Below are 14,718 nucleotides of genomic sequence, written 5' to 3'. Positions count from 1 at the left end.
GGATTCTTCATAATGTTCTCTAACACACTATCCATCAATTAGTAACAGTAATTTGAATTTAACCCCCCTATTGCGGAAGGCTACTGCATTTTAGTTGCCATTATACTTGAGCTAGCTACTATACTTGTAGTTCAAGCAGCTCACGACTTCCGGTCTTAGACCAAGTATCCACCGGGTACCCAAAAATATCCGCTTGAAGGCGAGCTAAAGTGAGAAGGTGAAACATCTCTCCCCAGAGTTCTGCGCTGGATTTGGAACCAGCCACATAAACAACACCCTCAATGAAATGAAGAAGGACAGTCTCGGAAGTGAGGCTCCCTTTTTCATGACGACCCCTGCAAATTTGAATATCATTTGGATATATGTTTTATATAAAATTAAAAACTAAATATCCAAACTATTTTTACTTCTGAGCAGTTACTTTTATATTGGGTCTACAACTATGTTTGTGGCGGTTTGCCAGGAGGTTGCGTCACTTCATTATTATTTCGTTGTTGCAATATTCCGAACTTTCGTAGGAAAACTACTTCCTTAGAATCTTTTTCAATATATGCTATCTTTTTGCAGCGATCGACAATGATTTTTAACACTTTTTAAGTGTCGAGCTTTTTGCATGAAAAAGTGCATTGGAGGCAGTTCTTCCTCATTGCATCAATATAAAGAAAACTCTAGCCGAAAGTCCTCTTTTTTTTAGTAGAAGTTTATGGCGAACATGATCCAGCTAAGCCAGTGTGCCAATAGTGACTTGCACTTTTTAACAGTGGTGATTTGGGTTTGGAAGAAGAATAACGCTTTTGGCGACCAAAAGGTTTGAAGATGAGGAACTGGATGCACTACTTGATGACCAAACGCAAAAACTCACAAAATCTTTGGGGTTACTGAAGCGGCCTTTTTAACACGTTTCAAAACAGCAGAATATATACAAAATCAAGCGACTTGGATGTGATAGGAATTGAAGCCAAGAAACGTTGAAGAACGATATTATATGTTAACAAGAAAAAACGTTAACTTCGGCTGCACCGAAGCTAATATACCCTTCACAGGTGTATTTCTTTTAGTAACTATGTAATCCGATCTGAACAATTTTTTCGGATATTATGTTATTACCTTAAGCAGTAATCCATGTCAAATTTCATGAAGATACCACGTCAAATGTGAAAATTTTCCATACAAGAACTTGATTCCGATCGTTCAGTTTGTATGGCAACTATATGCTACAGTGGTCCGATATCGGCCGTTCCGACAAATGAGCAGCTTCTTCAATAGAAAATGACGTTTGCAAAATTGCAAAACGATATCTTAAAAAAATGAAGGACTAGTTCGTATATATACAGACAGACGGACGGACGGATGGATGGACAGACAGATAAACGGACATGGCTACATCGACTCAGCTCAACATACTGATCATTTATATATACACTTTATAAGGTCTCCGACGCTTCCTTCTGGGTGTTACAAACTTCGTGACAAACTTAATATACCCTGTTCAGGGTATAAAAATGCTATTTAAATGTTACAAAAATAAGTCGCTTTTGTGCCGGTTTGAGACTGGTGATGAAAAAAGGATATTTTACGACAACCCTACACGCAAAAACTCATATATAAAACCTTGCCAAACAGACCAAACAACCGAAAAGCCGAAGTCTATGATGCCAAGGTAATGCACAGTACTCGGTGGGATCAGAAGGGTGTGCTTCTGAAACCAGTTAAAATCATTAATTAAAAACGCTACATAGAGCAACTCATCAAGTTAAAGCGAACAATTGCTAGACTCGGCTATTTGGAAAACAGCCGGGGAGGTTTTACCTCATCCGGCTTATAGCTCAGACTGTGTCCCTTATGACTAGGAAACGGAGCAAATATCACATCAAAATTATCATTAGTGTTTAATCCACACTTGGCCAATGTGAAGGAGCGACAGCAGGAAACCGTAGGCAAAGTACGACGCACTTTGCGGAGGGATTGGGTCTCGGATTTTGTACTGTTAGAACTATATATCCTTGCTTGTTTGTGGCCTGTGGCACTTATGGAGCCGCTGTATGGTGGAACACAGCGTTGTATGATGTTTGCTGGTTTGCCTGCATGCATCGCACCGTCTAAACGGATGCTATGCAGGTTTTTTAGGTGCACCCCCTCTTGACCTGATTGTCAAACCGTATGCGGCCGCACTCAGGTTAAGAAGGGACTTGAGTGTGTCATTGGTGTGGAATGATGATGTGGAGAGGGAGGGATATCTAGGGAGTAGGAGGCTTCTAGATGATGGGGTCAGATGTAGGTGGTAAGACCGTTGGGAAAATAGTCGTAACGATCGAGTGACTTACGAGTATATACGCGACGTTAGGTTTGTTGAGGGTAAGCCAGACTTAAAATTCTGTCTGACTTCAGATTTTGTCTGAGACTGGGTTTTCTGCTTACGGGGCATGCATTAGCGCATCAGAGGCACCTATTTGATAGGTCAGGGGGCTTTTGTAAAGCACGGGTAGAAGACTGGGTGCATGTAATTGTAGAATGCCCGATGTACTCGAACGTGAGGGATCTGAGTGGTATGGGGATTAGCTGGAGTGATGGGCGTTTATATGTTAGTGGTGTACTAATCGGAATGCCAAACAGTAAGGCTCGTTTGCGTGTGAATTGTTTAAGCGGCGAAGGTGTTTAACTGGGAATTAAGATTAACGTCTCATGTGAATGATGTGCGCGTGTAATGTGCGTATGGGGTCCAAACCCTGGTCAGCACTCCAGCGCGGTACGGAAGCTCAACTGGAAATGGTACGGGGAGCAGGAGCCCTTGTAGCTCGCTCCAACCTGCTCATGCGGACTGGCACCTCGGGAAGTATCGTGGTTGACACTTGTCAGTTTAATGTGAAGTTGCATTGCAACCGGGTGCCGGACCGTAAGGCAGACACTTTAGATTGACCTCGAACCCTGCTAGGGTGGTTAGTGTGGCCATTCAACACTGCCAATTGGTGTGGAAAATGAAATGCTTGGTTTCATGGAGAGTTTAATTTAAAGAATTCACACATATTTCTATGAAAGTCGTGATATTGAAGTACGCCTGGCTTCTTTTAGTCGAAATCTACCTCTGCGGACGATGATGATATGTAATATTGGTAAAGAGATAATAGACGTTTTAACTATCTACTATTACTCGAGAGGTAATTTCAGTTTAGCTCTATAAAAGATCTTAAGCTTCATAGATCAATTCAAAACAATTTTGTAGTTGTTTTTGGGTAGGAAGCGCCAAGTCATGAGTACCACAATACTTGGATACCTTGGAAAATTTCACATTTATATAACACATGCTTTCTTTCTGCATTACTTATATATACTAAAACAAAATTTTTGTTTTGAATAAAAACTCGAATTTCCGTTTAGTTCAACCCGCCAGTTTATTGCTTTGCCACACAGTTGAAAAACAGCTTGCTCGCCACTGCCATCAATAGCACTTCCGGTTTGTAGCGCGCCGTCTACACTATTGAAGTGTAAAAGTTTACAAAGACACTTTATGTGTTTTACGCCGACATAGCGCCAATATTTCATAATAGTTTATACCATAAGTGAGAGCGTATTGAAATTTTACAAAATGTTATTTTTCAAAAATTTTCTCTTTATATCCGCCTCCTTTTCGCGCTGAAAATTTAGCTGGCGCTGCTGCTGTTACGTTTTTACAATTCCACAGTGATATGCGTCAATAAACGCAGCGGCAGCAGCTGGCTACGCTGGCTGAAAGTGCTAGAGCACCGAAAAGTATGCTATGAAATGTGGAAAATATGTAAAGCTGCCTGTGCTTTATAAATGGAACGTGGCGGCAGAGAATTCTTGAACAAATTTTTTGCATTTAAAATTTGTGTGCAACAAAAAAAAACAACACTTGTTAAACTTTTCGTTTACCTTTCTGCTTGGCAGGTGCGGAAAACTTTCGACATAAATGCATATGTATGCGTGGCAACGTGTGTGGCAATATGTCTGCATAAGGTGAGTGCGCATAAAAATGCAGTGCAATTCACTTATGCTATGCTATGTTCGATTCTTCTGCAGTGTCTGTGTGTTGGTTTTCGCAATCGTAACGCCTGCAATTCGATTGTTATTGAAATTGTTTAACGTTTATATGTTTTTATCTACATTTCTTTGTTGCATTCGTACCGCTTTATAACCACACTTTGCACATGCATTGACTGCGTACATGTGTACATATGTGTGTGTGTACTTCCGGCATATCGTTACTCCGCCAACTGATTGCTCGTCGTGAAAATTACAGCTTAAATGGCGCAATTGATATCGCTGAACGTTTTATAGCATGCTTTCAGGGGCAGTAATGTCTGCTAGCGCACATACACTGAAGAATACTTAAAAACAAGGAAAACGTTAACTGCGGTTGCACCGTAGCTAGAATACCCGTCAAAAAGAAGGAAGTCTCCATACAAGCACCTAATTTTGATCGTTAAGTTTATATCGCAGCTATATGATATAGTAAACCGATTTGAAATTTTTTTTTCCAGAGATTGTAGCATTGCTTAGAAAAATATTTTATTCCCAATTTGGTGAATATAACTCGTTAAATGAAAAAGTTTTCTATATAAGCACTTGATTCCGCTGGTTCGGTTTGTATGGTAGCTATATGCTATAGTTGTCCGATTTCGAAAATTTGTTCACATATTTTAGAGTTGCCTAGATTAATATTCTATGCCAAATTTCGTGAAGATATCTTGTCAACTAAAAAAGTTTCTTATACAAGCACTTGATTTGGATTGGTCTGTTTGTATGGCAGCTATATGCTATAGTAGTTCGATCACGACAATTTTTTTATATATTTTAGCGTTGCCTAGAAAAATGTCCTATACCAATTTTCATGATGATATCTCGTTAAATAAAGAAGTTTTTTGTACAAGAACTTCATTTGGATTGCTCCGTTTGTATGGCAGCTATATGCTATAGTAGTCCGATCTTGAAAATTTTGTTCACATATTTTAGCGTTCTCTAGAATAATACTCGTATCCTATGCCCAATGTCTTGAAGATATAAGAGTCGTTTATATGAAGACTTGAATTGGATTGTTGCGGTCTGATCCAAAATGCCAGCCTCTTGTTGAGGATGAAAAGATATGTGAAATATTTTAGAGCGATATCTCAAAACTAAGTGCGGGTATATACAGATAGACGGGGGAACAGACGAACCTGGCTAAACCGCTTCAGATCGTCATTCTGATCATTTCTATAGTGTCTCCGACGTTTCCTTCTGAGTGTTACAAACTTCGTGGCAAATTTAATATACTCTGTTCGGGGTATAAGCATAATCACAAACACACATACACATCGGCAACACCGGAAATTGCAACGGATATGTTTTCTCAATTTATTTCAATTTCAACATCATTTGCGTGAGCTTTGCACGTATCAAACTAACTCTTGATGAACTTAAGCACCTATTGCCTTAAACGAGCTTTTATGCATTGCAAGTAAAAATTAAAGCAAAAAATTCAACCACTAAATTAAATGCATGAAAATGTCTTTGATGTTTTTGTTTTTTGTATTTAAAATTTTATGTTAGTATGGAAAATTACACTTACTTGCACCTCCGAATGTGAAATCGCCTATGAGTTTTCGTTTTAGTTTATTGGGGATATCATTTATTTTGAGTTGTTGTTGTTGTTAGTCCATGATAGCGAGCGATGAATGAAAGAACACAAAAACAAAATGGGAACAGAGAGAAAGAGAAATTGATTTGAGTAGCTAGAACACGTTCAAAAATATCGCAAAACTTTCAAAACTTCAAACACAAAAGCTTTTTTTTGCAAGAAAACGAAGTAACAAAAAAGTTCACATAACGCTGGTTGTCAAACAAACAACAAAAACTAATATTAAATACAGTAAAAAAATGTATTAGAAAAATCCTTTAAAAGACAGCATGTTAATAAGTTAGAGGGTTGAAAAGAGAAGAAGAAGAAGAAACAAATGCATTCATTAATGACATTTCAAAGCGAATTGGTTTAATAAATGGCAGAGCTTTAAAAAAGCTCTTTCAAAAATACAAATATGTATGTTATATACAATACTTATGACATATAAAATGTGTTTATACAAATGAGCATTGATATGTGGCTGAAACAGCTTTTATATTAATTAAATTATAGCGGCAGCTTTCGAAGCTTTAAGTTATTAAAAAAGTTCTTAAAGTTTTCTGGACATTATTTCTTAAAATAATCAAAACCTAAATCTACTGTGAGATTGTTGTAATGTTTTACTACTAATATAAGCTTTCATGTGAGCTTTCATAATTCAAATGATTCAAAGTCTTGTACATAGTTTGTTAATATATTCAAAACATAAATCTACAGATCTTTTATGAATTTGTGCTAGCTGATCATGTAAGATTAAATTAAGCTTTCATGTGAGCTTTCACAATTCAAAGGATTCAAACTTTACTAAACTTCTTAATATAATGAAATCTAAATCTTCAAAACTTTTATGAAACTGTGCTAAATACTTACTTAACGCCTTCTTGTGAGCTTTTTTGATATAAACTTTGTATTCATAGTTATTAATTCCTTAATATACGTAAAGCACAAATCTGCAAATTTTCTGTGAAATTATGGCAGTTAATTAAGTCCTACAAAATTAAGCTTTAATGTGAGCATTCACTTTGCGAAGATTCATAAGCTTTTTAGTCTTGTTGTTAATTTAAAGCCTAAATGTACAAATCTATTGTAAGAGTGAATTAGTTTATAATTCTGTTGCTTAAAGCTTTCAAGTGAGCTTTTATAATTCAAATGATCCAAACTTTCCATAATTCCTCTATATATTGAAACCGAAATCCAAAAAACTACTACGAGATTGTGCTACTCACGTTCGGTTGCCTAAAGCTTTTATGTGAGCTTTCATCACCCAAAGTTTAATTTTATAGTTTCTTAATTTTTTAATATATATAAAGCATAAATCTTCAAATCTATTGTGAAATTGTGGTAGTTCATTATTTCCTATTGATTTAAGCTTTCCTATGAGCTTTCATTATTTAAATGTATACATTTTTTTTAGTATCGTAGTTTATGTAAAGCCTTAATGTACAAATCTACTGTAAGAGTGAACCAGATTCTATGTAATGTTCTGTTGCTTAAAGTTTTAAATGATCTTTCATGATCCAAAGTTTGTTTTCGTTTTCTAAATTGCTTAATACATATAAAGCATATATCTACAAATCTAGTGTGAAATTATGGTAATTAATAATTTTCTATTAAATTAAGCTTTCCTGCGAGCTTTCATTATTCAAATGATTTTTAGTCTCATAAAATAGTTATCTTAAATAAAAAAAATTACAAAACACTTAAGACCGCTTTCAACTTTCCACTAGCGACAAAGTTTCTTTAACAACGTGAAAGCTCTCACGAAAGCTCTCAAAATTTCTTTGTCTTCATAAAGGAAACTGTTTTCATATGGTTTTCTATCAAAGCTTTCAAATAACCTTCAACTTAGAAAATTTATATATATATATTTTCTGCCTAAAAGCTAAGCTTTATAATTATAACAAAATTCCTTAAATTTTATTCTTGAATTATTTAAGTACTTTTACTGATTTTGTGCTCAGGATTTTGTGTATATATTTGTCGGTTCTCTTATTTATATTATAATTTTATTCAAGTCGTTTTTACTTACTTGTCTCACCAGTGGTACAAGTCTCTGGTTTCGATGGCGGTCCACGCCCAATCGTATTTACCGCTATCACATAGAATTCATATTCGGTGTATGGACTTAAAGCTCGCACAACATAAAACATTGTTATGATGCCGCTAATTTCGCTAAAAGCCTGTGAAATGCAGTTGAGAGAAATCATGAATTAATTTATGATTTAGAACCTAAAAGATATGATTTAAGCTATAAATTAACTAAATTTGTATTAAAGAGCTCACAATGATGAAACACGTTTTAAGTGAAAGCTTTCACCATAAATAAAAAAGATGTTATTTAATTAAAAATGTGTTATTGAATGAACATTTTTTTGGATGAAAGCTTTTTTGGAGTTCAGCGCTTTTAATAAAAAGCTAAAATTTTATTGAATTAAGCACGCCTTTCGAAATTTCGGTCTAAAGCTCGAGGCGCTTGTTTTTATGAGTATCTAAATCTATCCATGTCTTTTGATTGTACAAATAAGTAAAGTAGAAAGCTTTAAGCTAAGTTGTTGAAGTGAGTGCAGTGAAATTAAAATTCTTTTGGATGAAAGCTTTTTGGAAATTCTTTATTAATATCTAAACCTCGTCTTTTGATTGTACAAAAAAGTAAAGTAGAAAGCTTAGTCGTTGAAGTGAGTTTAGTGAAAGTTCTTAGGACGTTTTTTTATTCACTATTTAATTCCAACTTACCTGATTTGCATTTTTTGGTTTGTACTGTATCACATAGTATTGCAAGTCTTCCGGTCCCTTGTAAGACCATTCCAAGCGAACTGAGGTTGCCGCTACCTCTGAGATCTGCACATCCGTTGGAGCAGCAGGAAGTGCTGTAAGCATACAAAAATAAGATTAACTTAGAGTCACAGAGCTTTTTTTTTCACTATTATATTATATATATATGTATGTATATGTATATATATGTATATATAAAAATATTTCTTCACAACTTACATTGAACTTTCACCATCGCCGTCGCTTCAATCTGCCCCAAAGATGATGCCGCAATGCAGGTAAAATTCGCGCTCTGTTGTATATTTGTTAGCTGTAGAATATTACGACCGATAGGAATATCGTTTTCGGGTGTTAAATCTTGTGCCCCTGAAAGTGGGTGAAATTTTTTTTAAATAATGTTTATAAGTTTTTTTAATGTATTGTGTATATGTTTTTTATTTATTTGCATTGAGGCGAAAATAATTACGCTTCTCTTACCTTTCATCCATTTCACATGTGGCATTGGAGAGCCCACAGCAATGCAGGATAAATTCAAATTCGCTCCCAGCATCACCTCGTTAATGGGCTCTGGTGGGCGTGAAAAAGTGGGCGGCACACGTCGTACTTTCACATATAAATTCGTTGCTTTCGAGTGTTCTGTGCCAACTGAATTTTCAGCGACACATTCGTATTTGCCTTGATCCTCTTCGCGACTGTTTTCGATTTGTAAGCCACCTAAAAGTAGGCAATAGTAAAAGGAAAGTGCGGTGAGTTAGATTTTTTTTTTAGGTTATAGAAGATAGAGTTCGTGATTTATAAATGTGCCTTTATGTTTAGAAGTAGATTGTAGAAAGTTATTCTCGTACAATCGAAAAAAAAATATAGAATGAATAAAAAAGTCTCTCAGGTCAATGCTGCCATAATTTTGTCAAACCCCTTCAGCCACATTAAGCACCATTAACAGCTAATTGAAATTCTTAACGCAGTTTGCATTCCTTAACGCCACTTCAATCCGAACCATGAGTATGTGCCATCGTACATACATACTACATACATAAGCTTGTGTGAAAACGAAGATATGTGAAAATTGATGTTTATTTCCATTTCTCAGCACATCTGCAGAGCTTTTCAGGGCTATCATTCACTCTCCCCCCTCAAAGCTTTCCAATAGAGAGCAAATAATAAATAACAAATTTTTATGTTTCAATATTGACTCAAGAAGAGTCATAAATATGCCTGAGAGTGAAAAGGAGAAACAGAGCGTGTGAGAGGGAAACTCACACTGCCATTAAATTATTTTAACGATCTTACAACAACAACAACTGACTTTAAGACCATAAACAAGTAAAACAACGCTGCCATTATTTTTATGGACTTAAAGTACGGAGTATGAGATATTTATGTCTATTTTTCCGCAGCTATTCGAATTGCGGATTTTTCTATGTGTATGTGTGTGTGTGGTTGAAATGTGTTTAGGTGAGTGTGAAATCTTTTAACGACATATAATATTTATGGCATAATCATTATTTTATTAAAGCAGTAATTTGAAGCTAGTATGAAAAACCATGAATAAAAAATGTGTTTTTTTGTATATGAAGATGTAGATTAGGGTGGTTCTAAAATATTACAAAAATTAGGTTTTAAAACCTTTTTCGAAAGCTAATATTAAGAAACATGATTTTTTTAATTTTTGTACATACGCGAATGTATATGCGTATGTGGGGTCCTTAAAATAATAAAAAAAATATTATTTTATTAAAACAACAATTTGAATTTGATATGAAAAACCATGAACAAAAAATTTATTTTAAGTACATGAAGATGTACATTAAGGTGGTCCTTAAATATTATAAAACTTGGTTTTTAACCTTTTTCGAAAGCTAATATGAAGAAAGATGAATAGAAAATGCAATTTTGTATATACGTGCATGTATGTATAAGCGGTAAGGTGGTCCTTAAAAAAAATAAAAAAAAGTTTTTAGCCTTTTTCGAAACGTTTAGTACATTAATTTGGTGCTTATTCGAATAAACAATATGAAAGCATATTTTGATACTTAAATTTATACATTAAGGTTGTCCTTAAATAATGAAATATATTATTTTTCAGCCTTACGAAACGTTTACTGTAGTAATATTGTGACTAAACATGAATGGTGAATATATTTTGAAATACACATATAAATATGAAGGTGGTCCTAAAAAATCAATCAATCAATCAACAATCAATTTTATCAGTGCAACCATGAATTTAATGCTGTTATATGGCGCTATTACCAAAAGACTTAAATAACCATATTTTTATGCATAAATTTACGCATTAAGGTGGTCTTGAAAATATTAAAAAAACATAGTTTTCAGTTTTTCGACTTTTTTTGCAATAGCTAATAAAAGAACGTTCAATATAAAATACAAATATTTTTTTATATTTAAATTTACACATTAAGGTCGTCGTTAAATAATGAAATAAAAAAATTTTCAGCTTTACGAAGCGTTTAATGCGGTAAAATTGTTGTTCATTTGACAATCATAGATGATAAATATATTGCTAAATATGCATATAAACATTAAGGTGGTTCACAGAAATCTAATTTTCGAATTTTTCAAGAACAAAACGCACTTAAAGCAGTAATAAGAAGCAATTACGAAGATATGCATACATTTATGTTTATTTATTAATTTATGAATATTTATTTAAATAAATAAACGTTTTCATGAAAAAATTTACGCATTAGGGTGGTTATGAAAAAATCAAATTAATACGTTTTTCACTCTTACAACGCATTTAAGGTAAAAATGACGATATAAATAAACATGAAATTTATATTCATTAAGGTGGTCTAAAAATAGTTATGTGCATATATGTATGTATGTATTTTCACTTGTATGATGCATTTAAAGCACTAATTGGAAGGGCGTATTAATAAACTAGAAATATGTATGTCTGTATATGTTTGCAACAACACATTAAGGTGGCACTTAATTAATCAAACAATTGTATTACGAAGCTTTTAATGCAGATATTCTTATCTAATAAACCGAAGTTTAATTGGGTTTCTCAACAAATATACTCATTAAGGTGGTTCTCACAGTCCCAGCCGTTTAATCGATACCAATACCATTCAATCATAAATATTTCTTATTTATTAAGGTGGGTCTTAAATACTCAAATAACAAAATCTTATTCCTATTTAAGGTCATACTAAAATAATAAAATTGCATCTAATTCATTGAACCACCCTAATATTTATTTATGTACATTCGCATTTATAAAATTTGTTTAAGCATAATTTACGTCAGACTTAGTGTTTTGTGTTAATGAGAGAATTTATGAAGTGGAAATTGATGAAGTCAATAGGGTAAATTATTGAATAAATAATTCATGCATATATTAAAAAATGAGAATTATGCAGGAAATTATTTAAAGAGTCAATAAGGAAGCAGCAAGCCGAAACAGAGAGGTATTCTCTACAATGCCGCTTTGTGGCCAATCTAATAAATTGGCAGCAATTTGTAGACCGCAAGAAATGTTCCTATTTTTTTCTTACCAAAAAGTGAACGCTGGTCTAAATATATATACCAACTCACACACACACATACATATACACAGCGTGCACCATTTTCTTTACACTACTGACTATAATTTGTGCGGCATGAAATATTTAATAAATATTGCGGCACTTGTGGCCTTCTGCCTTGTCGCCTACACACTCCAATGTACTTATCGGTATGTTCGTGTGTGTGTTAAATACTTTTTGCCAACATAAAGTGTGGTCAATATTGGCCGGGTCGACCGCAATATTGGCAATTTATGGCAAAAATATGTGATCAAATAACTTGAAAATGGACCGCCAATGCACAGCTGGTAAGTGTGACCACCAACTACGGCTAAATGCGTTGCGTTGAAATAGAGCGGCACACGCACACATCGTAAAAATATTAATGAAGTTAAAGTGAATTTTTGCCTTGCTGAAGAGCAAAGCATATATTTGAGCATTAAAGCGTAGTTTTGCGGGCGAATATAGTGTGGAGCTTATTTAAAATTATTGATTCTGGCAATTATGCGAATTTCATGATTTTCAGCATTATGCCAAAATGTTGACAGCAAAAATATTTATGACTTTACTTAAATTAAAATTTGGTGGAAAATTGGGTTATTTTACTTTATATAAAAGTATTAAAGGAATCTAATAATATATATAGGAAATATATAATATTATCCAAAAACGCATTAAGTACGGCACAAACGCCTTGGTTTTTCTCTACTCAAATCAATAACATAGATTTCTGTGGAGTGACTGAGAATGTACACGAAGACCGTGGAGAGTCGATTCGGCGTCGTTTGCAGCAACTCGGACTGACGTATAGAACAGCTTGTGCAAGTACTGAAGCCTTGCCTCGACCTTGCCAAGCGACATCGTTTCCAAGAAGATTCAACATTTTCGAACCAAATTTTATTAGATGTGGCCTATTTCTGGTACAATGTATATGTAAATGAGCAAAATAAAAACCGACTATTTAATGCCTGAAATTGAAGCTCGCCACATTTGGTTTCAACAAGATGGCCCCACTTCCCACACATCACATCAACTAATGTATTTATCGAGAGAACACTTCGGTGAGCAGATAATTTTATGTTTTGGGCCGGTCGATTGGTCACCAGGATCGTGTGGTACTACACTACTTAGGCTTTTTCTTGTAGGGATATGTAAAGTCTAAAGTCTATGCGGACAATCCCGCTTCGATTCAGGCTTTAGAGCAAAATATCACGCATGTAATTCGCCAGTTACCAGTCGAAATGCTCGAACAAGTCATCGAAAATTGGACTCAACGGACGGAGTAGGTGGTAGCCGCATACAGCATTTGAAGGAGATAACCTTCAACAAATAAATGCCAAAGAATTTTCTTTAGAATGATATCAAACATTCTCTATAAAATTTGAAGTTTCTGTGTTTTTTCTTTAAAATGATAAGAAACCTCACTTTATTTTTATTTTTTATTTATATAATATATATTTATGTTTTTAATAATATATATTTATGTTTTCAAGATTAGATATTTCCGAATTTTTAAGTCACCCTTAAATGGAATTTTTTTTTAGCGGAAAACCAATTCTTGCCGAAAGTCAGCATTTGCGCAAAAATAAAAATTTTATTTAGTGCATTCGCCATTCCCTGTACTCATCTTCCTTTATTAATAATAGTTTTCTTTGGTTTTTGAATTTTATATAATTTATAAAAAAAAATCTTTACATATTTTTATTAAATAAACGTATCTTCAAAAAAATAAATGAAAAAAAACGGAACGCCGCACAAAGAAATGGTTAGGAATCATGATGATTTCTTTTATCTTGTTTAATATTTTCTGTTACTCAACAGTGGCATCATCGCAGCGATACTCCAATTATTCAATTATTGCTGTCTTCCTATTTTTTTTAGGATCTTTTGTAGCCTCAGTCACCAGGTTTCTTTCCAGCGACTGTTATATTGAAGCAAGAAAGATAAACAGGTAGATGAGGAATTTTTTTTAATTTCTTCTTTAAATAACTAGCATTCGCTAGTTCTCTGAGCATTAAAATATACAAATTTGTAGTATATATATTAAGTGCTCAAATCTCAGATAAGAGTTGGTATTTGTATATACAGGGTCCTGCACTCGAATTGTAACCGACTTCAGACCGTTCGCGAAGCTGTCGCACTGGAATCAGCTGTTTATAAATTTGCTAAATGACAGTTCGGAGTATTGTTCACAAGTGTGCAAAAGCGTTTTGCCAAAAGTGAACGCAAAAAAAAGTGATCAGCGATGGAATTCAAACTTAATAGTGTAATTACTTTACATTTATCTGGAAAATCACACCCCGCAATTGTTCGTGAGCTCAAACACCGTAATGTCAATAAAGTGTTTATTTATCGCACCATCACTCGTTACAATGATACTGGTAGCATCGCAAAACGCCATGGAGGTGGTCATCAAAAGACTGCAACGTCACGTGAGATGGTTCGGAAAGTGAAGAAGCGACTTGAGCGAAATCCACGACGAAGTGCCAATCAAATGGCTAAAGAACTGAAAATATCCGACCGCAGCATCCGAGGCATATTGAAAAATGAGCTCAAGGTCAAGCCTTACAAGTTCCAAAAGGCCCATGATCTCACACCGATGTAGCAACAAGTAAGACTTTAGAGAGCGAAGCAGTTGCTTCGCTTGGCCGAAAGCGGTCAAATTCCGAAGATTGTGTTTTATGACGAAAAAATTTTTCCAATTGAGCAATTCGTAAACTCTCAAAACGATAGGGTTTACTTGATCGACCGTTCACACGAGAATCTAAGTCATCTGTTGGCCACCAAGAGGCAGCA

The 14,718-nt window shown here is 34.4% G+C and overlaps 1 protein-coding gene across 3 annotated transcripts in view; it reads right to left on the bottom strand.

Moving 5' to 3' along the window:
- Positions 1–14,718, bottom strand: part of LOC120769706 (tyrosine-protein phosphatase Lar) — a 940,463-nt gene that overhangs the window by 119,144 nt on the left and 806,601 nt on the right. For 2 of the 3 annotated variants that reach the window (XM_040096840.1, XM_040096842.1), the window contains 5 exons: positions 8,867–9,103; positions 8,609–8,755; positions 8,351–8,484; positions 7,647–7,797; positions 5,567–5,590 (listed from right to left, as the gene is read on the bottom strand). In XM_040096840.1, the coding sequence (XP_039952774.1) occupies positions 5,567–5,590; positions 7,647–7,797; positions 8,351–8,484; positions 8,609–8,755; positions 8,867–9,103 (693 nt within the window). The remainder of the gene's footprint in view (positions 1–5,566; positions 5,591–7,646; positions 7,798–8,350; positions 8,485–8,608; positions 8,756–8,866; positions 9,104–14,718) is intronic. The other variant, XM_040096841.1, reaches the window with a different exon arrangement.

The sequence above is a fragment of the Bactrocera tryoni genome, chromosome 2, assembly GCF_016617805.1.
Source record: "Bactrocera tryoni isolate S06 chromosome 2, CSIRO_BtryS06_freeze2, whole genome shotgun sequence".
In the NCBI taxonomy this organism is placed as follows: Eukaryota; Metazoa; Arthropoda; class Insecta; order Diptera; family Tephritidae; genus Bactrocera; species Bactrocera tryoni.
The sequence above is the reverse complement of the archived record's forward strand: the minus strand, read 5'-3'. Positions and strand labels throughout refer to the sequence as shown.